This window comes from Harpia harpyja, chromosome 11, assembly GCF_026419915.1.
Source record: "Harpia harpyja isolate bHarHar1 chromosome 11, bHarHar1 primary haplotype, whole genome shotgun sequence".
Classification (NCBI taxonomy): Eukaryota; Metazoa; Chordata; class Aves; order Accipitriformes; family Accipitridae; genus Harpia; species Harpia harpyja.
This window is the reverse complement of record NC_068950.1, coordinates 5,384,462-5,410,670: the sequence shown is the minus strand read 5'-3', so window position 1 is coordinate 5,410,670 and position 26,209 is coordinate 5,384,462. Positions and strand designations below refer to the sequence as shown.

Here is a 26,209-nt window from a genome sequence, read left to right as displayed (position 1 = left end):
GACCCACCTGCAGCCAGAGCTTCCCTGGCCGGCCCTGCAAATCCAGCTCCCGGCACAGGGACGTGCCAGGAAGAAATTTGGATGAACAAGCTTGTACATTCCACTGCTTCTTTATCCAAACAGCCGCTACACCCTGCAGTTCCCAAATCTCTCTCCTCGCACCCCTGCTCATGTCAGATCGGTTTGTGAGTGGCAAAATGGCTCATGCGGGTAGGCGAGCACCCAGCTGCACCCCTGCTCCTCCTCCTGCACACCACGGCCCCAAAACACCATCAGCCTTCAGGGGTCAGTGAAATCTCCACCCTCAAAAGGACACGACTGCTGCTTCAAAGCTCGGGCTGGCAGGAGCTCCCCAGCCCACCAAAGGCTGGTGAGAGCGGAGCCTCCTTTCCATTTGCCAGATGCATGTGGAAAATAGAGCCAAAAAAAAAAAAAATCACAGTTTAGCTCCATTTCTCCAAGTGCTGCCTGGCCAGCAGTGTCCCTTCGCTGCAGGAAGGGTGCTTGTTGTCCCTAATGCACATCGTTAGAGGATGGCTGGCTGCAGCCTGCCTCTGGGACACTGCACTGACTCATGAAACACAAAAGCCGGAGGGCATGGGTTCCCGGAGGAGGCCAGCACCCCAACCGAGCGGCCGCTGGCAGAGACCAGTGCTCTGAGTCCACCCCAATGGGGGAAACCAACGTGCACATTTTCTTTGTGAAAGCTCAGCCTCCCTCTCTAGCTGGCCATGCCCATCACTTCCAACACAGATCATTTTCCCCCTGAAACGTTTCTTCCAGCAGTTTCTGATCTTCCTTGAAGAAATAGAGGTCAAGTGGGAAAGAGAGAAAAATTCTGATTTTGGAGAAGGGCTTAGATGATAGTCTCACGCACCTTTTGTCCACCCAGTACCACCAGACATGTCCATCCTAATCTGCTCCTCTTACATCTCCTCACATTTCAAATGACACCGGTTCCACTCAGTTGCCCCATTAGCATGAGCTTGCCCAGCCTGCTGCCCCCGGGGGGGACCTTGCTGGAAACTAGGGACTGGCAACTGAAGTGACACATTTCCAGAAAACTCACCTTTCCCTCCCACTTTGCCACTGCTTTTACATTATCGTATGCAAAACCATTTTTTTTTTTTCCTTTTCTCCGTTCTCTCCCCTTCCACTTATCATTTTGCCACTTGAAAAGTTTTCAGAAGCTGCTCGGTAAAGAGGAAGAGAAAATCCCACTTGTGGTCTTCCTCCGGGTCCATCCCTCTCAGCACACGAGCACAGAAGCAAAGCAAAACTTATTTATATATTTTGGAACCTGCTCCAGGAATTGATGTTTTCTACTTTAACCACATTCAATTTTAGGAACAAAAGCAACTTTGAAATGTGAGGAGTGCCCTGCCCCTCCTGGCTGCTCTCTCCCAGCCTCCCCAGCTCCTGTTTCGGTGGTGGAGCTCCTGGTGCTGCACTCGACCGCCCAGGCCAGTGGCTGAGACCTTGAGCCAGTGCGGGGAGATGCAGCCCCGGCAGGCACTCGAGCCTCGGGCACGGTGCGCGGCCGCCATCCTGCCGGCCACGAGGCTGCAGCTTGCCCTCCACAGCGGAGACAGCCAGTGGAAATCACCCGCCGGGGCAGCAGAAGCTCCGGCTCCACGTGCTGGGGACCGGTTGGGCTCGCAGCCTTGCTGGGGAGTGCCGCGGCGCTTGCCAAAGACTGGGAGCCCTGTCTTTGAGAGGAAGCCAAACGCGTCTTCCCTGCACACATCAAAGGGGAAACCTCTGTGTTCCTCCCCGGGCAGCTCCTTCTTGGCTGGAAACTCTCAAGGCTGCCTTGGCCCCAGGTGTGGGACGGGTTGGGATGGGTCCCCCCCACGCACACCCCCAAGAAACCCTGCTGAACTGCATCAAGGCTGCCCTGTCTTAATAAGAAACATCTCTTCTGCTTTGCTTACATCCTCCTGGGGCAGAAAATGAGAAGGAATAACCGCCCTTGCAGAGGGACAGGAGGGAGCTGCTTGGAAATGCTCTTCCACGCCTGCGCAGGACCCCCAAGGGGCAATTAAACATCGTCCCCCCAACAGCAAGAGGCGTGAAAGGGGGGAGCAGAGCTGAGAGTGAGCCCCCCCACCCCAGACACGAGCCAGGAGGAGCAAATGTGTGGTTGCTCACTTCCCAGCATGACCTCGCTCCTCTCTTCCCCTTTCCGACCAGCTCCGCAGGAGGAACCTCCTATCATGGTGGGGATTTTCTGTTTCAAACACAATTCCCTCTTCTAACCTCACCCTTCAAACCACGAGCAAACACAGCTAGCTGCGGGGCCCTGCCCTGACACCGCTCCTTCCACACTCGCTGCAGGGTTTTAACCACCACTGCGTGGGCAAAGGTGGGGAGGACTAACCCCAATTCCTCGCCTAATGTCATTAGAGCTCTCTAAGCCCTTCAGGATGGATATTTTCTGCTCTTAATCTCTCCTCCCACCCCTGAGCTGGGAGAGGTAACTAGGTAAATTGTCACACGCATCCAGTCACGCACGATCACCGTCTCCGGCACAGCAGGTGGGGCCAGGGCAGCACAGCACTCGCCAGTCCCCGTAAGCTCCTCATGCTGCCCAGTTGCAGCAGTGAACGACGGAGGAGCCGGACAGGGCTGCTGGAGCCTTGCAGGACACAAGAGGAGGCCCTCCAAACCCCACGGCAGCGAGGGCGAGCACCTCCAGCTCTCTGCAGAGATCGCACCGCCCTGGGGCTGCGAGGCTGGAAAGCAAAGCAGCCACGAGCCTGTTGCAAGACCTTAACGATGAGCTGCATCTTTTCTCCCCCTCTCTCCTGGTGCTTTTCCACCCTTGATTACCAGCTCCCAAGAGCAAACTCAGCCCACCCCGTGCCAGCACGGCAGGCATCAATCTCCGCTTTTGCCTCTAGGTGCTACTGTAAAGCAGGGAGAAATAATCACGTGCATAAAATACGCCGGCTGTCACACATGTCAGGCACTGATGAGACCCTCTGGACGGCAGCTCCTTTAACCACTTCTTTGAGAACGCTTTCTGGAGCGGGTCCAACATGGGGAACAGCAACACCGGCCAGTGCAAACACTCCCACCACCACACGCCATTCTGCGTTAAGATTTCCCCTGCTTTGACCACACACCCGCCAGGCAGCTGAAAGGCACCTACCCACTAGTCCAGCTCCCAGGAATGGTGATGAAGATATGCTGTTGTGAGACGGCAGGTCCCTGTGCTCGCCGTAGTGGGGGCCTTCACCATAGCTCTGCTGAAGCAACACAGGAGAGTTACCGTCGGGCGCGTGGGGATGACGAGCCAAATGCCAAAACACAAGGCTGTCAGAGCTCAGTCTCTCCCATAGCAGAAAGGGTCAAAGTCAAAGGCTTGTCGTAAAAAGGGCGCAGAAATGATCTTATCCTCACAGCGAGGGAGAGCAAGGCAGTGCAGCCACAAGGCTGTGGCATTAGGAGGGGACATGGCACCAAAGCAGGGACATATGGGGGGTTTGCCTCACGCTGGCAGCTCTCAGGCAGTTTCTGCCTTCGCCCAGCAGCTCAGCACCCACCAGGTGAGAGCCAGGCAGCCCCCTCCCTGAGCCAGGGGGGCGAAGGGGCGAGGAGAAGGCCTATAAAAATGAGAAATGATACCACAGCGCCTGCTCCGCCACTGACCTAAGGGAAGGGAAAGGTGCCATTGCAAAAATGAATCACACAAACCCATTAAAACATGAGCATCTGTCAAAATAACACCATTTCAATTAAGTTAATGTCTTTTCTCTCTTCCCCTCCTCAGGCCCGAGTTACACGCTGTTGCAGCCTCTACTCCTTCCCTGCGAAACTCTTCCCATGCTCTCCATCCCCACCAAGGGTGCCTCGGTCGGCCAACGTGGTAAATTCCCCCCAAAGCGAGCCCCAGTCGGCCCCTCGGGCTCCCAAAGCTGTGCGTGGTGGGCACCCATCAAGCTTTGCCGAAGGCACGGTCCATCAGGTGAGATCCCTCCACCCGCTTGGCTGCGACCCCATTTGGGGACCTCTCCCACCCCGCGGCCAGAAGCCCCCCTTGTCCCCCTGCCAAAGCTGAGTGCAGGGAGGGGAGAGGTGTGAGCAGTCGTGGGGAGCCCACACAGGGTGCAGGAGTTTTTTGGAGGAGAAGCCTTCTCCAGAGGGACCTCAGGGCAGCAAAGCCTGGGGAGATGGGGACAGGGAGGCCCCTCTCCCTGCTGCTGCCCTCGCAGGGTTAACAGAACCAATGTCCTAAACGGGGCAAGAAAAGCTGTTCCAGGGTTAGACCCAACCTGGGCACAAACGCAGGCGCTGAGAAGCCATGGTAAAACCCCCGTTTATTTTGGTTGGAGTTCAGTGTTTGTGCTTCATCCTTACCCTTCCTTGGTCAAATGTGGAGCTGTTTTGATCTCCCGTTCCCCAGGAACCTGATCCTGGTCTTTCATCCAAACCTACCGAAAAACAGGAAGAACAAAGGTTACTCTTGCTTTATCAGCAAAGCCTCAAAGGTGTTCTCGCAAAATTAACTCTTCCTTCTACAAACAAAACAATATTTTCATTAATAAACCACTTCCACTTGGCGTGACTGATCCTCCCCTCTCCCTCTTCACCTTCCCACTCCAGCTGGGAGTTTATTCCACAAACTTCAAAGCAAATCCCACCACAGCCTGGAAACGCTTCAAAACACGGGACAGTGGGAAGAGGAGAAACAAGTATTTTAACCCGCTTTATTCCAGAGAGCAATCGTGAACATCTTCTCCCCAGAGATCGATGGTGAAGAGGACTATGAATTAAAAACTCATTGCACCCATCCCGATGCTCCAGTGGGACCCAATTTTTGCCCATGGTGCTGCCAGATCACGGACCAAACTCTGTTCTTCATTGCACCCGAGCAGATTAAAAGAGCGCCCACACCTGAAATTGCCTCGGATGGGAATTGCTGGGGGTACAACGTTGCCTGTGGCTTGGTTACACTTGTTCGAGGGCATTTGTTATTTAAGCCCCTTTATGCTCCTGCAGAGGAAGGTGCGCTGTCAACACAGGGCTGATCAGAGCACGCTCCCATCCATCTCATTTGTAGCCCTCACAAGTGTATCCTTGGCAAAGGGGATCTGACCCAAAATGGCAAGGGACCAAACAGGAGGGTTTTGCAACGTGCCCGCACACAGACTGCGGTAGGAAATCGTCTCCTTTCATCGTCTGCCAGGTCCACCCAGGCTGCACCTCTTGGGCTACCAGCACACGAGGCACCTAGGGAAGATGGCAAACGTGCACCAGGACAAAAAAAAGCCCCAGCAGTTGCATCAGCAAAGCTCTCGCAGTTCAAACTGGCACCAGACCGCATGGAAGAAACCTCTTCTGGCAGCTGAGCCTTGACTCGACTCAGCAGCAGGATTTCTAACTGTGCTGGTCCATCTCCTCTGCTCCGGTGGGTGACCGGGGGTCGGCGAGTGGCAGTCGGCTTCTCCCCGATCAAAGGCTCATGGGGGTAAAGCCGGGGATTTGAGAGGGGGCCGGGTAGGGTGAGGGCACCGTCCTGCCCTGCAGCCAGGCTTTGGAGATGCTATGCAGGTACTGCGAGCTCAGCCAGGGCGGACAGGCAGAAATCCCAGATCTGCGGGAGGCTGAGCAGCGCGGATGGCGCTGGGCAGAGCCATCTTTCTGCCTCGTCCCACGGAAACCCCAACCCCGCTGCGGGGGACACATGGCCACACTTGCCACAGGGAGGCATGAGAAACCTCTTGCAGCGGCTCCCGGCAGCATCCAGCATCACCCTGTGCCACCCCCAGCGCCAAGGGCCCTGGGGGCTCTCTGGGGACCCCCTCCATGCTGGCTCTTCCAACGACAGCGAAGCGCCAACAGCCGAGGTGCCGGCAGGGCCTTACGGGAGATTTTCTTTTACGAGCAGAGACCCGCTCACAGCAGTGGTAACAGCGGAGGCACAGGACGGTGGCAGGGACAGGGGTGCGTGCGGGAGCAAGGACATGGAGGGGGGCAGGGTTGCAGGGCGCACTCCAATTTCGTTTTAGCAAAGCTGATTATTATGGCAAACACGCCATGTATTTGTCTCCTCCGCTCCCCTTACTGTTCATTTAACCAGAAACTTCTTTCAAATTACATCCTTCTATTTCTGTGCCTTTGTGTTAATCATTTCCCCAGAGAATTGGTGTTTAATTGCTGTCTAATTTGCATAATTATGCATATTAATCTCCACACCTAATGAATATTCATAATTCTCATTTAGATTTTGTTTTCTAATCAAAAATTTCCAATGTGATTACTGTGCAGAGCAGGGATAAGCCTCTAATAATACCTTGGATACTAGGGAGAATTACTGCCAATTCTCCCACCTCCTACTTCCTAGAATAAACTTTTGCTTTGCTAATGTGTTTTTCTAAAGCAATTCATCTGCATACCCTGCAAACACCAACGGAGATCAGGAGGCAGAAATGCTCCTTCTATTCATTTTGCTTTCATGGGTATTTTTAAAGCTCCCCAACGGTCAGGGCAAAGACATGAGCAGGAACCGCAGCCTCAGACATCCTTGGCAAACTTGGCCCTTTGCGCTGGAAGGACGACGACTGCGGCACCAACCAGGCTTTGGCTGTGGCCGGTGTCCCCACAAGGTGCCTCAGGAGCCCTGGAGCCCGAGGGGAAGCCAAAGCACGGGGGCCCCGATCCCCACGCCCACCCCTGCACTGCACAGGGCGAGCGTTTGCGGGTCCTGGATCCCCCTGCCCTCCCGCAGGGCCACCCGGTCCTGTCTCTATCCCACCTGATGGCAGAGGAGCATCCCCAGGCCAGGATGCGCTGGGAGAGGATGCTCAGCGGGGCACGCTGTGGGGGGGGGGGGGGGTCTGGAACGAGTTCGGGTGCCTGGAAGCCCAGGATGAACTTTTTGCCAAAATTTCTGAAAAAAAACCAAAGAATCACTGCCAACCCTTCCCAAGGAAGGAGAGAAGAGGAGACGGCGGGTGGTACAGGTGACAAAAGCTGAGGCCAAGAGGCTCAAACGTTCCCTAGACACGGAGCTCTGCGCAAGCTACTTCCACGCTGCCGTGCCACCGGCGTGCCCCAAAGAGGGGTCAAAACTGCACCGGGTGCTCCGACGGCACTCGTGCACCGCGGCGGGTTGCGGAGGATAAGCTGCTCTCCCAGAGCGTGTGTAAGTCCTGGGCACCCCTCCTTCCCCCTCGCTGCTCTCGGGGAGATGCAGAGCTGGGGGCAAGCAGCCCCCCACCACCCTGCCTGCACCAGCTGAGTGGGAACCAGGAGGGAAACCCCGACCTCCTCCCATCAGCTCTGCAACACGCAACCAAGCTGCAGGCACAGCAGTGGCCAGATCCTGCAACAGCAAACCAACCTCTGGGGAAATCCAAAAGGCCTTTTTTTCCTTTCAGGCGCTGATGTTCACATGGTTGTGTGGCTGCCAAGGTGAAGCGAGGTTATCGCCCTCCCACCCGCGCGGCAAAGAGAGCGGTCCATGGCTCTGGAAGCGGCCCCAAAGGCTCAGCCGCCTCCGAACGTGCCTGTGCCAGCACGCTGCTGCGGGGCCAGCTCGCTGTCCAATGCCTGCTGGAAAAAAAGGTCTCACACCTTCCCTGAGCTGCAGCCACAGGCATGAAAGGTGCCGGCAAAAATCTCCCATTTTCAACCCGCAGGTGTTTTAAGAATTCAGGGATTTCTGGGACAAAGCCAGGAAAAAACAGACTGCCCGCTCTGGACTTTTGGCATCTGTCCTACATTCAATGCCAACCTGCTCTTCCCTCCCTTCGTATCCAAGTAAGGATCTAAAATTTGGCAGCAAATGCCCTCTGCCAACCCTGCAAAAACCCAAAGTTTGGCCGAAGGCAGGCGCTTCTGGGAAAGCCCCCATCAGTGGGGTTTTACTCCACTCACACCACAAAATCCCCGAAGACGGTGCCACCACCAAACGCGGGTCCCACTTTCCCCAGCCTGCGGCACTCACCGGCGGTGCCCTCGAGCCCAGCCTGCCTGCGGGCACTGCCTGGCACCGAGCAGCCGGACTCGACCCAAATGGAGGGAGAGGAAGGAGCAGAAGACAGGGAAGCCTGGGGCGAGAAGGACACGGCTCAGGCAGCCCCACACCGGCACCCCCGGGGCTCTCCCCGAGTGCTCGCCCAAGGGCACCCAAGCATCCCACCCAGACTCTTTTGTCCCAGCAGCTCACGTGCTGCCGGGCTCCGCCGGGTGGGACAGAGATCCCGCAGGCATCTCCCTCGCCCCCCAACTCTGCCTCACCCCTGGGAACAGATTTCCAGCATTAAAACACGCACAGTCCTGGGCAAAAAATAAAATCATAAATCCAAGTCACCGACAGAGATCGTGTCAAAATTCACATGGCACGGAGCTGAATTACATTTGCACAAGCAAGCTTAATTCTGGCATATCCCAGCTTTTGAGTGCTTGGCTTTGCAACATTTACAACGCTCCTCCAGCGCAGGGCGTGTGTGCAGTTTTAGAGACGCCCACGTGTGCACGCAGCTGCCGGGAGCCAACTTTACTTTAAAATAAACCCATTTTCCAACTAACCAAGTTAAGGCACACTTTCCAATTCAGAAAAGACAAAAATAGGAACTACCTCCTCTCTCCATTAATACAGTTATTAAAAAGCATACAGATTAATTGTGCATTTTAATAACCCTGATCATGAATATTCATAACACATTTCTTGTTCATGTTCTAATTAAAACATACTAATAGAATAAGATGTAGCTGTCAGACAGTAATTTTTTTTTTCCCCTTACGATTTTTGTGCTGCAGCTAAGAAGAGCTGATAGACAAGAACCATCCTAAGCTCTCAGCATGGATAAAAATAATTTGTCCGCACTTAGTCTCAGCAAAAAAGCCCTTCGCCAAGTAACGAGCCATACTAAAAGGCTACGCGCAAGTGACCGGTGACACAGGGCAGCAGGAGCTGCTCCCCACCCAGGAGGAATAAAACCACTTTAAACACACAACTCTTAAACAAGCAAAGGTGCTAAGGAGGGTGTAGGGTTTTCTGCCCCATCCCCACATCGCAGCAGCCACTTACGGTCCCTTCTGCTCAGTTCCCGGTCTGTGGCTTCCAGCCCCCATCCACAGGGTCCCCGGAGCCGAAAACGCCGCACCAAGAGATGCTGCTCTGGTTTCAATAACCTGAGCCCCGAAAGCTACCTGGGCATACGTGCTGGCCCTCAAGCCAGCCGTGAGCCCCGAGGTGTTTTGTAGCTCCAAAAGCCCTGATCGGAGCACAGCGCTGGGACGCGGCTTGGGAGGGAGCATGGCTTCGGTGCCAGCCCCTGCTCTGCCCACCGGGAGACAGCCAAGAAGGACTCCCCGACATATGGCCTTTGCACTCAGGCCAAGGTCTTTCAAAACAACCTCAATCCCTAATGATTCCTTTGCGAGCAAAGCTCAAGGGGCGGGCAGCCATCCCTCGGGACCCAAAGGACACGCAGGGATGCAAAGAAGGACATTTTGCTCCCAAGACATTTTGCTCGGACACCGTTTGCGCAGCAAGATCCAGAGTTTTTGCTCTTAAACCCTGCACCAAGGGATACCTGGAGGAGAACACGCACTGCTGCAAAGCTACGGTCCGGCAGGCTCAAACGACTTGAAGGCACCTAGTTTTCAGCGTCAGGAGGAGGGTGCAGCAAGGGGACTGTCACAACAGCCCCACGGGTGACACTGGGGGACACTGCTGGGAACGCTGCGCTGCTCGAGCTGTGGCTGAGCGCTTCCCTCCCCCAGGCCACCCCTGCCTCCGCAATCTGCCAGCATCAAAGCACCCTCCCTAATCTGATTCCCATCAAAATGACTAGGCTAGGCTTTTCTTTTTTTTTTTTTTTTTTTTTTTTTTAAATCTATTAAAAATATTTAGGCCAAGCCCTTCATGTGGCTGGACAAGGTTCAGGAGCAGCCGCAGCTGCCGTGAAGACGGCATCTTCCATCTTCAAGGGTCTACCGACCACAAGGTACCCGCAGCAAGGCTTTGAAAGCCAGGCGGCAAATTCAGCTCTGCAGCCACGGCACTGCCCACGGGCCAGAGCAGGACAGGGACGTGGTGGCAGCTGGGAAAAAAAAGAAACCCGCAGCCAGCAGCCCACCATGCTTATGTTATGAATACACTTAACCTCTGCTAGCCCCAAGCCACCCCAGGAGAAGTGCGAGGGACACCCGCTCCCCGCCTGCCTCCGTTGGAGGTGGGATGGCGTGAGCCGCCACGGATAGAGACACCGGTGCCACCGTAATTTGATTTGAAACAGAGGTGACAGAAGGCTGCTTGATAAACACTTCCAAATTAAGCGGCTTTGTCCTAATCGCTCTGGCGATCAGCCTCACAGCAAAATCTCTGCTAAAAGGGATTCGAAATCAATAAAATTAGTCGACTAGTAATTAGCTGTAGTCCCAGTCAAACTAGCAAAGTTGTTTTTCCTGGCGAGAGTTGGCTCTCTGGACCCGCACACCACTGGCATCTCAGCACCCAGGCATCCCCCTGGAAAGGCTCCTGGGTGCAGGCAGAGCCCCTGCAAGGGGGAAAGCGGGCGCTGGGAGCGGCCGCCGGCTTTGCCTGTTTATTTACCAGCCCCGTCCACCCCCGGAATAGGAAAAAACAGCTGTGAATGGAAGGCAGCCGGTAGCTGTTTACAGGACGTCGATTGTGGATGGGACTATACAATTTGTTCACTTCCTTTTCCCGGCGCACGACAAAACAATTTAAAAAAAAAAAAAAGGCAAAAAAATCCCCCAAAAGCAAGTGGTGCCGAACACCTGGAGGGCAGCACAGGGTCCCCAGCAATGCACCCTGGAGGCTCCTGCTCATGAGGCATATCGGGAGTCCTCGTCCCAGGTACGGGAGCTCCATTTCATCCCCTCCACTGCCTCGAAATTTGAGGTTGGACCAAAGCTGGCTGGCCGAGACGGCAAGGCTCAGCTTTTCTGCTGCCTGGGGAGAAAGAAAGTATTTTGGTGGATCTTGCTTGAGAGTGGGCAGTTTCGTGCCTTGACCTCGCAGCCCGTGCTGCGCTGCTGGTAGCTGTAGCCCAGCCGGTCCTGGGGGAGGGACGCAGCGTGGCCGGACGCAGGACGGGACGGCTCGAGTGAAGACAGCCGCTTGCCGGAATGTGCTCCCCCAAGCCCGTGCTTTGAGGGGCATGGGGGTGATCCCTGAGGATCAGCACCGCTGGGTAACCGCCCCGCAGACGGCGAGATGCCAGCCCTGACCCGAGGGACCCAAAGCTACCACGTCATGCCCCAAGAAGGGGATGGAGCCATGCTGCCCAAGAAACTCACAGCTCCCCAGGACCCAGCTCGGTCCTGTCCCCTGCCCCTCCGTGCTGCCGCTTCCCAACCCATCCAGGAGGAGCAAGTGGGCCAGGCGGCACAAGCGGATGCTCTGGACCACGACAGCCTGGTGAAGCGGGGGACAGCGATGCCGAAGGGGAGACACATTAAACAAACAACCGCACCGACACATTAAACAAACAGGTCACCTCGGAGCCCGCTAACACAGATCCCTACAAGATTTATGGGGCAGACTCTCCTCATTTATCTTTGTGATGATGAATGTACCGAGAATTCAAAGCCAAGACACGCACATCTACCCCGCATGGGCTCCCGTGCCCCTGTCCCCAGGGAAGCGCCCGCTGCTGCCTCCCCCCTCCCCAAATGCGCACTCAGGGATAATTTTTGACTTAAAAAAAGCTGATGCCACCACTTCGGTGATCATTAATTCCTCCGCTTAGCATCTGCTCTGGCATCTCCTGCACCGTATTCTGGTTCAGCAGTTTCTGCACAGTCCACAGTTGGAGCTGGGTTTTAGGAAATGTTTGGGGCTGGGGAAAGATGGGAGTGGTACCAGGCAGAGTGGGGAAAAATGATCCATTCTCTGTTGGCTTTGGATGAGGGATGAGTATGGAGTGAAATTAAATCTACAGCCAACACCAAAAAAAGCCAGAAAGAGAGGAAAAAGAGCCAAGTAAATACTTTAGTTACTCTTGGTCTTTTGGAAGATGATGCACATGGCATTTCAAAATGAAGCTGCATTCACAGCTTCTGCTGTGGGTCAGGACACTGCTTCACTCGAATGTCACAGCCCATGGGCGGGCGGCTGCAACTGCTCTGAAAGGACGGGACAGGCTCCAAGGCAGCCCCCCCCGGGGCTGGTTTCGGGGGTGCTGGGGTGACATCCCACAAATGCCCCAGAAGAGAAAAATAAGTGTACAGAACAGTGCCCAGTACAGGGGTGAGGAAGGTTTGCGGGGAAAAAAAGAAAACAAAACAAAACCAACATGCAAACCCAACAAGCAAATTCAAACACCTTTCACTTTAGAAACAAGTGTTATTTGCAGACCCTACAGGAAGGTCCCCACTGCGTTTCAGGAGGAGGCTTTTTGGTAACCAAAATGAGAGTTTGCCTGCTTAAAGTCATAATTAAGGAAATAAGTTACCTGGACCAGCCCAAACCTCATCAAAGCCTTGCAAAACAACTGCACACAGTGCCGGTGGTGGCACAACGGTGCACCGTGGCACAGCCACCACCACCGGTGTCCACAGTGCAGCCGAGGACCGGACCAGAGTGCCATGGTTCATGCCAGGGGCAAATTGCTGGGCTACCCTCTTCCTGGAGAATCGGCCAAACTGGACAGGATTTATTAAACTAACAAAAAGACAGTGAGACCAAGCGAAGTCAGCAAGGCCATCGGGCCTCCCAAGCGCCGGGAAGAAGCCCGCTCCCTCCAGCAGAAAGGCACAGAGGACAGAGACTGTCCTACCTCCCAGCCCCTAGGAGAGCCAGCAAGATGCCACAGGGAGAAAGAAAACAAATCTGTGACGACAACCAGAGGGAAGAAAATAAACTTTAAAGCTCAAAACACTTCCCCCAGCTGTAAAAACAAAGACACAGCAATGACCAAACAAGAGCACAAAGGAGCAGCATGAAAAGGGGACGGAGGATAACACAGGGCTCGACCAGTCAGTGCTTTCAAAAGGTCAGCAGCCTGCGGGGCGAACCCACTGTGTCCCTTGTCCCCAGCCTCTCCGGGACGAACCTACCCATGTCCCTCGTCCCCAGCCTCCATCTAAGCCCAACAGCCCATCCATGCTCTGCAAGAAGCAGGATGTCAAGGAGAGTCTAAGGGACAAAGGTGCAGGGAAACGGACCAAGAATAACATTGGTTTGAGTCAGACCGACAACAGGTGTCAGAGAATTCGCTTTTTCTTTGCTAGCACCTCGGATCAACACGTATTTCGGAGGAGCAGCTCTGCTACCCTCCTTGCAGATGGAAACAGAGACCCAGTGTGAGGCAACAGCGGGAACCCCATCGCCACCGGCCAGATAGCCCCATGGTCCCACTGCACGGTGACACGGCAAAGCAGGGTTGCAGGGACCGCGGAGGGTGGGAGAAACACGAGGGGCTGCCCCGAGGCCCTTGGGATGAGCCCACACCTGGAGATAAGCCACCCGCAGCTGCTGGTAGCAGCTTGTGATAAAACCAATCCTGCAGAAGGGCAAGGAGCTATCTCAGACCTGTGTCCGTGGCTCACCCCTTCCCAGGAGTGTGCCACGAAGCACCTCAGCCCTCTCCAAACTGCTTTTCACCAGGAGGCTGGGGAACACACTCACGCATCGCAAGCGGGCGCCGACTCACGGCTGCTAGATCTCAGCACAGAGAAACGCAGCGCGGGACACCAGCAGTGCCACTGTCACCTCTCCAGCGTTCCTTCAACCCAAGCTTACTGCACGCTCCCAACATGCTGCTCCTCGCTATTTCCAGGCATGCGATTTGAAAATGTTTAATTCTATTAACTAAATATTAAAACCCTTGGAGCTACGAGGAGTTACATCCTTGACCCGAACACCAGACTCATGGCACTCAGGAGCCCCCGGCTTGAAGCCCATACGTGTGTCTATAGGACCTCTGAGGGCTCCTGGGAACTGCAATCCTGCAAGCAAACTGAAACACGAAGACAGTCCTGTAGAGAACTTTTACTCATGTTCCGCATCGCGTGCATTCAACAACATCAACTTGTTTGCTACCACAAAACAATTTAAATTCAGTAGATACAGGCTTATTCACAAAGCAAGGGGTTATATTCCATTAAACAGAAAGCTTTGGGGAGAAGAGCGAGAGTAAATCCACATCCTGTTTTTTCCAGCTCATTTATTTTACCACAAAGTTGCACACTCATGAAAGATGCAGACACTCGACACTAACGCACGTATTGTTGTCGAAAGAAAGAATTCATTTTGCTGAGCGTGCACAGCAGCCCAATGCCAGCACGGAATGAAATACGACGGCTGCGGGTCCCCCGAGACGCTACGTATTGACCTTTCGTATTTCGCAGGCAATTGTGTATTTTGCACATACACACAGATGCACAGAATAGGCACATACACCCCCACTACTTTACTTAGAAGCATATACCTCTTGTTTCCGCTCTGATTTGCATCTTTCCAAGTATTGTTTAATTTGCAATGTAAAATATAATTACAGTATCAGAGATGCAACCAGAATACTGTCCTTTTGCTGGGGAATAGAAATCTTTTTCCCCTTGGTTTCCATTACTCACCAAGCACGAAAACAGGGGACAAAAGCCTGTTTGCTTATACCTGACCAAAAAAAAACCCCAAAAGTTTGCAAGAGAGACATTTCAGATCAAACAAAAAGGCTTTCCTTGGCGGCGTCCCTGGGCCACATCCAGAGGCTGGTGCCAGCCGTGCGTACGTGAGCCCTCCCAGCCCACCACCGCTGCCACGCTCCAAAGCCAGCAGGTAAGGAGGCCAAAGGCAGTTAAAAATTAGACAAATTAAAGACCGTTTCCAAATAATGTGGAAATTATGGCAGGAAACAGCCAAACACACGCACACACAATCACAGTGGCCTTGGTAGTTTATTTGTAAGTCTTCTCTTACGGGGAGAGGGATGGTGGTTAATGACTTGTATGCTCTATTGCTAACAACCCAGCACTTACCCTGCAAACTTCCTTGGAGCAAGAGGAAAAAACAGATCCCAAAGGGGAGAGGAAGGCTAAAGCAAACGCACATCCAGCAGTGTTTATTCTAACCCAAAACGCAGGGGCTGCAATCCTGCCGGGTGCTGGCCAGCCCAGCGACCTCCGGCTCTGCCAGTAGAGAAAGATGCCCCGGACCGCACAGGATGCGGCCACGGGGCTGGCTAGGATAGCTAACATGTTCGCCGAGACGATGATTCAGCCCACAGGAAGGATCATCTAAGAAGAATTGTTCGACACAATGAGAAAAACTTTCCCAAACAAAGTGTTCTCAACACCACCTGCCTGCCTCCCTCCGCGGGGCTGGGGCAAGCCCTCAGCTCCAGCTTTTGTTTGCAAATAACTTCGAGACTATGGTCACCACAACAAAGGTTCATCTTTTTGCCTTCTCCTTTCCCGAGGCGAGCATCGCCGAGTGCGCAGCAGGCTCACGGCCGCCATCCTGTCCCCCGAGAAGAAGCTGGTGGGCAACACAGAAGCCACCAACACCTGTCTGATGCCAAAACCCCCAGCAAGGCCCAGTTACAGCGCTGCAACTGGAGGACTGCAAACTTCGGTAGCTGAACATGCCCCGAATACACAAGCCAGGCTTACTAAGGCATCCCTTAAGCAAAACCAGTAGTATACTAAGGTGCAGAGTTTTGGGGATAACTGCACGTACAGCCAAGGAGTTTTCCCTCCCAGGCACCAGTTCTTACAGAATTTGATCAACACGACACAGCATGGTGAGACATTTACCTTAAGAACAGTTTAAGGACAGATGTGACCTATTTAGAGCTCTGCCAAATATTTCTGTAATTGAATATACCATCGATTATTTAAATTGCATTAAAAAGGGCTGTATTCGATCTACTTGCTACTAAGAAGCACCATTTCCAAGAACCACGACTCTTTTTTTTTTTTTCCTCTTTAAATATAAACACTTCAAGATGTTCACTTGTCCCTTCCCCTGCGAAGAATCCACATCTTTGCACAACCATACTCCATGCCTCAAATTTCCCTTGTATCCCTAAAGCCAAAAGGACAAGTCACAGGAAGAGCTTACCTGAAAAAAAAAATATAAAATCATCAGCTTTGTTTTAAGGTCTACAGAGGCTTATGGTGTAGATGGCGTAGAGTCCATCAGGCAAGCTCTCAACCAGCCTCTTGACCTCAGTAGAAATCAATGATGCATTGCACTGTGAGTTTAGGCTGTCGGTCAGCCTCTGAGACTGTTTCTAATCATACATCGGCGAGGGGGCACCGAAAAGTTGCTCCAGCCCCTTGTGTCCTGGTTCCCTTTGTCCATAAAACCAGATCCCAACACTCATCTCCAAGCAGCGCATTAGCCCAAACGCTGGCAAAGAGATTAAGGGACCGAGCTGGTGGTGGTGGGTTGGTTTTTAAAAAAATCTAGATCTGTCACCTGGTCTGGTTCAGTATGTAGACAAGTATCTGGGGCCAGCTCAAGGGAGAGGACAGGAACGGGGAGGGGACAGGAACAGAGGGTGGCACAGCTTCTGCCAACAGCAGCATGGATGCATCCCACATTAAATCAGTCATGGAGGTACAGTATGAAGCATCCAGCTCAGGCTGGGATGTGTCAACCTCAGCTGATACCTGCTTCTGGGCTCCTCCTGCACTGGGTGGGACTACAACTTGCTTGGACAACAAGGACATCGCTGAACGAGCGGAGGGGAAGCCCACCCGTACCATCCCTTCGTCAACACGCTGGGCACACCAAGCCCTCCCTCCGTAAGCCCCACAGCGGGTCCCGTGCTGCTGACCTCCACGACAGCTCTCCCTCTCCCCAGGCAAACGTGTCAATACCGTGGACGAGGTGCCAGTAGATGGCACTCAACATGTAGCACGGCTCCTCTGTTTTCTAGGACTAACCAACACTTCTTCCTGCGTGCACGTTTCAAACCATTTCCTGGGTGCAACTTTAGCATCACTTCATGACGGCCGGCAGGAGCTGGTCCTCCTTGGTCTGATCTCTCATGCTGAACAATAAAAAAAGCCCTGAGGAAAACCCACCGCACGGTTCTTACGAAGCCCCACGAAGATCTCATGAAAGCAGGTTTTATTCTTCTGACTATTACAACACTAAGGAGCAACATTTCACCTAATTTACATCTTTCACATTACCCTGGGCATGCACCAACCCATCGTTCAGGTTGCAGATCGGTGATGCAGTGCTGCCGGGAAGGGTGGGAGTCGGTTTTCTCCCCCTGCTCTGCAGCCGACATGGCAAACCTATGCAAACATCCAGTCTGGCTTCACGCACCGTGTCCGAGCCCTTTAAACGCTCTTCACATCAGTGCGGTGTGCTATTCAGAGGAGCAAGTTGGAGACAAAAAGAAAGCTATTAGATTATCTTGTCTGTGTCTCCTCTACATGATGTTTCGTTCTCTAGTGCTTTTGTCTAGACAAGCAGTAACACTTCTTATCAGGAATGTCAATATAACTGTCTAGTAAAATTGACCATTAAGAAGTTTCTCTGATATTTTGCTTAAAGTTTGCTTTCTCTTAACTACAAGAAGCTCAAAGGAATTTTTCCCTCCATGAACAAAAAGAGCTGCATCAGTGCCCAACCAGTAAGCTCAAAAGCTCTGGTTGTCTGAAGGGGGTTAAAAACCTGGAGCTCTGCAGTTTGTTGGGATGGTGAGAGCTGAGCCACATGGCTCCCGGTAGGCCTGGGTGAAACGCTGCGTGTGCTCAGGATGAGAAGCTGCTGCCCTGCAGAAAAGTGGCTGCATTTTCAAATGCAACTTTGGAGAGAATATATAGGTATAAAAAGGGAAGGGGGGGCGGGGGGAAAGCCACTCCTAGCCTCACTGCTGCAAGGAAAAAGTAAAGGACCAAAGTCATCACTGAACAACCGGACTGCCTCCAGCACGTGAGCTCTGCCGGCAGCTCCCACCTCTGCTCCTGGGGAGACGCTGGGCCACCCTGGAGCAGACCAAGCTCCCTCCGGTTCCTCGCTGCACTGGGTTCCTGAGGTGGTTCAAAGCATTGCAGCACTCGCTGCTCTGGAAGGAGAGGGCCCTTCTCGCCTCACATTTACCCTCAGCAAGTTCTGGGGCTCACCGGACTTTCCAGGGGCTGCTGAACATGTAAGACAGCAGGAAACCCAATGAGAAATCAGTTCCCCATTTGGAGCACGACGTGTCCCAGAAGCCCCCAAGATGGGGTAGGCCAGGACAGATGGGAAGAGGAAGACCTCAGCCAGCAGCGAGCGACCGTCAGCTCAGCTGTTTGCAAAACCACAGCTCCACACCTCTTGCCTTTCAGGCAATGCAAGAGCCCCGTTTGCTTCTGCCACCGCAGCAGAGGGAGCAGGTCAGAGGCTGGAGGGGACAACCACCTCTGTGCAAGATGCCTCAGCTGCTCCACTGGGCCCCCTCAACCCCCGGCAGAATCGAGGGGAAAACAAGGCAGTTGTAAACCTCTCCGGTGCCCAGGATCCATTGCACTCGAGGGTTTGGCTGTCCAGCTCCTGCCCACGCTGCTCTGATCAGGATAAGGAGCACACGTCTACCTCCGGTGACCTCAGGCACAGAGATTTAACTCTCTCATAGGAAGCTAATTCTGGACTTGCACAGTTTTGTCCATCCTGCACACTCCCCTTTATCTCAGCAGCATCCTAAAGCCTCAGTTGCTCCCTGGCATCCCAGGGGGAACAGTGTCCACTACAAAGCACGCAGCATACTGCCTCGCTTAAACACAAACCTGCGTTTGTTTAAAACTAAGATGTGTAAGTTTCCCAGCCAGAGCAAGAGCCCCTTGTAGCCCACCTCATTTCAAAGCAGGCACCATTTGTAGCGATTCAGATAAACTGGTTTCTCTCAAGTTACAACTGGATAGGCACAAGCCACTCGTATTAAAGCAAGACCACCTCCACAGAGCTGGGCATCAGTTTGATTCATTTCCCAAACCGGTTGAAATGAAAACCATCCCACAAGCCCCTTGTAGGGCAAGGAAACCCCACATCCAGGTCATGTTACCCACCCAGCTACAGCAGGTAACCATGCCAGCTACTGGCTCACAGCACGGGGACCACAGGTCACCACCTCACCCAAGAAACCCTCGGCTAGCAATCAACTTCATCGTGTGCTGGAGCCAGCCTCCAGCTACGTACCCTTCTCCTCTTCTTGCCGTGCCGCTCGCCACAGCCTGCTTTAATAGGTTTTGAGGGACTTACGTATACGTTATAGGGGAAGGCAGGGAAGCAGCAGAAAAAGTTGAGCTATTCTTGCAGAGCCACACATCTTGCTCCCAAAAAAGGATCATGTGTCCTTAAGCAGCATTAACGCTCTCTGCTCCTGCCCAAAAGCGAAACAGGACTGAAAGGCAGGTACTTAGAGCATGGGGAGGAGGAGAGAAGGATCCCTAAAGACTTCCAGCCTGACGCTCCAGTCCACCTGCCTCCAAATCCCTTGAGAGCAGAATTCCCATCTGATCCGCTAAAAATTATTCCTTCGCACTCCATCCTCCCACCCTCTGCCAAAAAAATCCCAGCGTCGCCAGATGTCTGGCAGGAAGACCTACCCCACAACAGCTTGTTCTGGGATGCCATGTCCATCGAGTAGCTGGCAGCCAAGGAGCCCAGCACCCCTGTGCCGAGCGGTCCGAGCCCCAGCACGCTCCTCCCAGCCGCCCAGCAGTGCCGGGGAGGAGCGCAGCTCCCGGTTCCTCCGTCCCTGCCCACTCCTGCCTGCCTTTGTTTGGGAGACTATAAAGGAGTTCACTCTAAGGACAGGCAAAGGCAGTTAAAAGAAAGTTAACGAGGTTTATGGAGTGGATTAAGTTTACCGGGGGATTTTATGATGCACTGCCCGGAGAGCAAAGAGCAACTTGGCAGCATCTCTTCCAGACCAGGTTCGCTCCCAGGGAACCCTGGGACAGCCGGAGAGCACCCCAGGCAATGTGAAGCGCAGGGAAAACCTCACCTAGTGCCTCAGTCGTGCTCTTATCCACAGGTGTTACCTCCTTAACACAAGCCCTTTTAAAGGCCAGGGTCGGGGCTTAGCTGCACCCCTCCTGCTAGCAGGGCTCCCAACCAAGTCTGCAGCAGTGGCTTCTGGAGCAGTTGTTTGCCCTCTAACAAAAGCCATCTCCACCCAGTCCTGCGTGGCTCTGTTGTGGTGATACAGGGTATTTCTTTGGCACAGCCCTGGTCACTGCTTATTGTCTTGCTCTCCTTTATCTGCAGATCTCAAAGCATTTTATAAATGTTAAACCTCAAAGCCTCTCTAGGGAACAAAACTGTTTCTAGCTATTGTACATATGGAGAGACTTGCCCAAAAATTAGGGCAGAGCTGGAAATGCAGCAGCAGAGACCAGAGCTGAGACAGCCTCTCTTGGCACAATATAAAGCGACACAGATTATCCCTTAAATACCTGCATGGACAAACACATCTCCAGCTATTAACCCACATGTTGTCGAGCCACCTCTTGGAGCAAGCACTTGCGCTCACCAGGTCTGAAAGCCTTGCATGCTGGAGCGCGCAAAAATCTTTACAACTGGCAATCCAAACCACAAGGTCTCATTAATCTTTCAGTTTTATTCTTTGGGTAAAAAAGCACCAGTCCTACAGTTTCAACTTTTTAGAAAATTATTTAAAGAAAACAGAACAAAAAACCACAGTGCTTTTAAAAATACAAAGCAAGCTGGGGGAGAAGTGCTGTTCTCTATTTTTGAGCTGACCCAGAAGGGCTGGAAGAGGCAGCTTGCTGTAGGAGATGCTCATGCCTGGCTCTCCTTGCCATGTGGCGCATGTCCTGCTGTCAGAGGTCCTAAACTGCAGTGGCTTCACAGTGGGGAGCATAAGTCGCAGCTCCCCATCTTTTTACTCTGCTTTATTTTCCATGCACTTCAGTTGAAAGGAACCTGAGGAGCGGCAGGAAGCGGGGAATTCAGTGCCATCCAGGCTTGGCTTTTCCCACCACTCCAGGGAAACGCTGCGGTGAGCCGGACAGTACGGGAATCGTACCAGCACTTTACTTGGGTGATCACTGCCTGTAGACTCCAGCTAGGGGAGAAAACCAAAATAACCGAGCGTCTGGGATGGGAAGGAGCCAGCACATGGGTGCCCTAGCTGGGGGAACAGCAGCTTGAAAACCTCATAGGAACGAGAACAAGCAGCAGCGGGAGGCAGCCTAGAAGCTGGCACAAGCATCCTCTTGGATGCGGGAGCTCCTGTGTGACCTGAAACCGCTCCACTTGGGCTGTAAAGCCTTTGGGACTGGCTCTTATAAGAAGCCAGTTAAGTGCCTGGCCCAAAAGACCTCCAATTTTGACTGCAACAAGCAACCTAGAGAGGACCCCAGAAGTCTGCTGTGAGCTCATGGCTCTGGACGTCAGTTCCCTGAGATGCCTCAATTCCCAGGCCCTTCCCAGAGCATCATCTCTCCCCCAAGCCCAGGATCTCATGCAACACTCCGCCAGTTTCTGACCCATACCTAGTGCTCTGTGCCACAAGAAACCTGGAAAAGCAAAACCAGCTAGGCAGAGTATGTTGAAACCCCACAGGACAGAATTCAGGACTTGTTTTCCACTCTGAGCTGCTCACATCCAAGTGGCATTTCCAGCACGGCAGAGCTCCATTTGGATCAACTTCATGCTTCCCTGTGGAGCCGGGCAGTTCCTGGAAAGTCAGCGCAGGGAGAGCAACACCTCTGTGCCGCTAGCCCTGAAAAGGGAGAGAACCGGAGACAGGCCAGGCAACCGCCAGCCCCTTCCACTGCTTCCCTGCAGCCCTGCTCGGGAAGGGTCCAGAGCCAGAGGGGCTACCAGGCAGCTTTTGCCGACGGGGAGAGGACAAGCAAGGGCTCGCAGGCACCTCGGCTAGAAACTGCAGCTTAAAAATAAACGAGCGCTAGGTTTTGAGTTCTGAACTAATAGAAACCGAGAGGACTTCTGCAGGATCTCTGCTGACCACAAGGCAGCAAAGACTTCTTCCTCTTCAGCTGTTTTGCCCTCGGGACGCTTTTGCAGGTCATGGCTGCAGCCGCTCTAACCTCAGAGGCTGCTCGTTACATCACGCACGAGAAGCAGCTAATGAAGGAAATGTAGCCGGGTTGGGCACCATCTCAGAGCATCCCACTTGGCCAGAAGAATTTGACCAAGCCAAGCCCAAAGCAGGAGGCTTATGCCCCAATTTCAAGCAAGAAAATCCAAAGTAGACCTGTGCTGTTTGGGCAAGGAGGAGCTGCAGACAGCAGCCATCGGGGCCCTGGGTGGTGCTCCCCAAGGAAGCTCAACCTGCAGGTCCCTCCCAAAGGTTTAGATCGGCTGAGTTCACCAAACCACCCACGCTGTCCCTTCTCTCCATTTTGCACACCTTTACTACCCACTGATTTCCAGGAAAAGGCTTAATTAAAACCATGTGGACTGCTGGGTCTTGCAATATCAACAACGAATTAACTGCAGGCAGATGGACAAAGAGGAGGAGGACAAGAACCAGGAGAGCTCCAGGATTTAGGGCAAACACTGCCCAGACGGGACCACTGCCACCGGGCGAGCGGCCGCATGTGCCAGGACAGCAGCTCAGGACCCGCTTCTTCCATGCCCACCACTGCCACATCCCCAGGGCTGGATACGCTGCCTCCACCAGCATGGAAATGGCTTTCGCCCTGTGCAGCCCCAGGCTCAGGTGAGACCTTTGGATTGCCCTAATTAACACCCTCAGAGGGGCAGCGACAAAAAGGCTGAACCAGAGCGCAAATGTGCAATCCTGTGATGGTGGCCTGGACCAGACTAACCCTGCACTTGGGTTGCACAGCATCCTAAGGCATCCACAGCACAAGGTAACTCCTGCAAGTGCACAGGCACTCGCCCTCCCATTTACGGCACTGCCAGAGCCTCATGCCTTGGTCCTCAGCACCTGCGAGGCTGGCTCCTTGCCTGGTGAGAGCAGCTTGTGCCATTCAAAGGTGACCCGGACCTCCCGGGGCACAGACCCTGGCTTTTCCTGGGAGAGTTTTTAAGAGTTAAAGCAACACCGGTAGTGGGATCGTCAGCAGTATAAATGCACAATCAGGAGGGGAAGATGTGGGGGGAAAGCATCCAACTGGCGAATATAATACTTGGAAGGAAAAGCAGATTTTAAAAAAAATAAAAAATGAGGGGGTGGTAAAAAAAAATCTCAGGAAGTCATCTAGTCATTCCTGCTCTTTGCTGAAACAATAGACTCGGGATGCTGGCTAAGTTATAAATAATCCTGCTGGCTACACAACACAAATACAAGACAGGAGCAGGGTAACTATCGGCTCGATGGAAAGTGACTCACTACCTTCTTACAGCATACCCAAAGAAGGGCAAACGCCGCAGCCCCGCTCCCGCTCGGCGGGGCTGTGCCGGTGCGGGGGCTCCGCTGGCTGGTACCTCTGTCCCGGTGCGGGGGCTCCGCTGGCCGGTACCTCTGTCCCGGCTGGGGAGGAGCAGCTCGGTGCTTCGGGAAGCTAAAGCCCGCACGGCTCCAAGACACGGGCGCCCTGCGCCACGGTGTGCTTTTGCAGTGGCGAGGCTGTCTCCAAACCAAAGCAGACCGCACAGCCTGACGCTAGGGGACCGATGGCAAGAAAGCGCTCAAATTGGGGAAAATAATGGGAAGCCACTAACTCCGCAACATCCTTCTCTTTTTAGAAAGGAAGTTACCATTGCGAGACGGTTTGGCTGAGCTGTTTTCCAGATTGCTCCTCTGAAATCTGAGAGTGAGCACAGAGATGAGCAAAGCCAACGCACCTCGAGATGCTGGTGAAATTGCCCCAGGGAAGGACATGCATGCAAGGGTCTCTCCCCTGAACACAGCACTGAGGGATGTACATGGCTGCTTTGGCCTGGCTGCTTTCCTGAAGAAGACCCATCTTTTTGGGCACCCAGGACAACCTCGTGGTTGCTCCGAGTCTGTGGCCAGTCATGGCGTGGAGCACAAAGTGCAGCAGCCCTTACACGAAGAGTAAGATGCCACACGCATGGCCATGGTAGCAAAGAGCCCTTGTGCCAAGAGTAACTGCAAAAGGGAAAGATCTTCCTAGCTGGAGACTTGGATAATTTGGAAGTGACATAAATTCTCCCTTTTTTTTTAAAAAAAAAAAAAAAAAAAAGGAAAAAAAAAGAAAGAGCTTCCTGACTTGTTATTCCATTACCCAAATCTGGAAATGTAATCATATTAGTTCAGCTGCATTAACACAACAAAAAAAACCCAACAAAAACTGTCTTAAAGATTGAACTGATCTCCAAGGGGCCGAGAGAAAAGAGAACAAAAGTCAGAAACCTGTGGCAACCAGCTCCCGCTACGAGCACCACAACCAGCCTGGCACCCAAGCGATCCTCCGAAGACAGATTCGCAGAGGCAGAGGATGTGAAATAATCAGGATATGAAGTGATTTTTAAGGGCTTTTTTTGCCAGGTAGGTGAGGTAAAAGGTCACTAAGAGCTGCGTGAGCACACCCAGCTCAGCAACATAATGCTGAGCTTGTTACAGAGCTTAACTAAGTTTAAACATACCTCAGATGAGGAGAAAAATCCAGCCTCCAGCCAAGCGGAAAATCTAGGCAGCTCTAAGAGACTGTGGGGATGCGCTGCCATGGACCCAGCCACCACATGGCTCCTAAAACAGCTCTTCTTCCAGCAGCCCGAGCAGCAGCGAGATGCCACCACTCCTGTTTTATGGTGGCCGGGGAACGCTGCCGGAGAAGCAACGGCCACAGAGAAACCATGGCCCCATCTGGGAAGGGGCTTGGAGCTGCCACCACTCCAACAAACTAAAAATAAAAAGCCCAAAAGCTTCAGCCCCCAGCTAGGAAGCTGTGGCTGGTGCGCTTTTGGCAAAGTCCTGCGTGCCAGGAGACAAGCTGAGGCATATATGGATGAACCCCATCCGATGGCAGGCTGGGAAAAACAGAGCGAATAACCCTCACCACGCTCCTGCCGCGGAGGCAAAGGCGACTCGAAGCCTGCACGGCTGGGCCGTTCACTTGCCTTTTGAAAGAAAAGGCGCCTGTTGATACCGATGTCTTTTTTAAGTCAGCAAAGGAGATTACAATCCTACGAGAACAGAGCAGCCGCGGCTGAAACCCAGAAGCGTGGAGGGGCTCGGCAGCAGGCTCATCTCCTTGGCCATGAGCGGAGCTGCCACTGAAAACGTGTTGCTTAAGAGTAAATCTAATCCCTCTCCTTCGGGGGACTGGAGCCTCTGTACTTTGGAGGACACAGGAGTGACCACCCAACCAGACAAGTTCACTTAAGGTTTTAGAGGAAAGGTGTGAACAGTCTGAACCATGGGACAAGAAATAAAGGAACCTTGCTTTAAAATTTTTTCTTTAAAAAGGAAAAAAAAAAACCCAAAAAACCAACCACATGCGAGAGGGAGGCACATCCACCTTCCCACAGCCTCTCGGGCCATTCATCATTTGGATAAAATCCAGTTTCACATTGAAATTCAGCTGGACTTTCAAATGCAAATACGAGGAGAAGAGCAACATATGGTAGAGGTTAGTACGTATTTTTCCTAATTAAATGGCATACTGCTGTTTTGTATAACAATGTTAACGGGGCATTAAGAAGCCTTTGGAAAAGAGACCACCTCACTTTAAAGGAGGAGAAAAAAAAAAAAAAAAAAAAAGTTCCCAGAAAGCAGAAGGGGCCCAGGACCTCGCCGCTCTCCAAGCAGTGGTCACACACTCACCACCACAAGGACGGGTTTCGTCACTTGTCACAGCCAAGCCACCTGTCCCCCCTGGTTGTGCAGGACAAGGCAGAAAGGTAAGAGAGGTGATGGGCAACACCAGTGTCCCCCAAGGCTTGTCCTGCAGGATTTTGGCTGGGTCTTCTTCCAGGTCAGCACCACGACGGGTTGTCCCCTGGGGCACTCCTGGATGCCACCACATCTGCGACCAAAGAGCACCATGACGGAGACCCAGGAGGGCTTTTGGAGGGGGAAGAACCTCACCAATTCCTCATCCCCAGGGGCCAGGGATGAAGGATGGGCAGAAGCAGCTTCAAAACTCTTTCTCAAAGAGAGAAACAGCTCTGCCTCGAGTGGTGGCCAGTGAGCTCCAGGCAGCCACCACCAAACCTGCTGCCCACCGGTTCCCAGGAGAGGTGAGTGCTGCTGCCAAAGGAGACCCCATGGCTTGCTGGCAGTCCCCAGCACTCTGCAGACAGGACACGAGGAACGTAACCCACTTTCCTGGAAGGTTCTTACCATTTAGGACGGGCCAA

The 26,209-nt window shown here is 53.2% G+C and overlaps 1 protein-coding gene across 1 annotated transcript in view; it reads right to left on the bottom strand.

The window, feature by feature from the left end:
• Positions 1-26,209, bottom strand: part of TCF3 (transcription factor 3) — an 81,881-nt gene that overhangs the window by 35,582 nt on the left and 20,090 nt on the right. Inside the window, 2 exon segments of the mRNA XM_052802484.1 lie at positions 3,155-3,248; positions 4,363-4,436. Of these exon segments, the coding sequence (XP_052658444.1) occupies positions 3,155-3,248; positions 4,363-4,436 (168 nt within the window).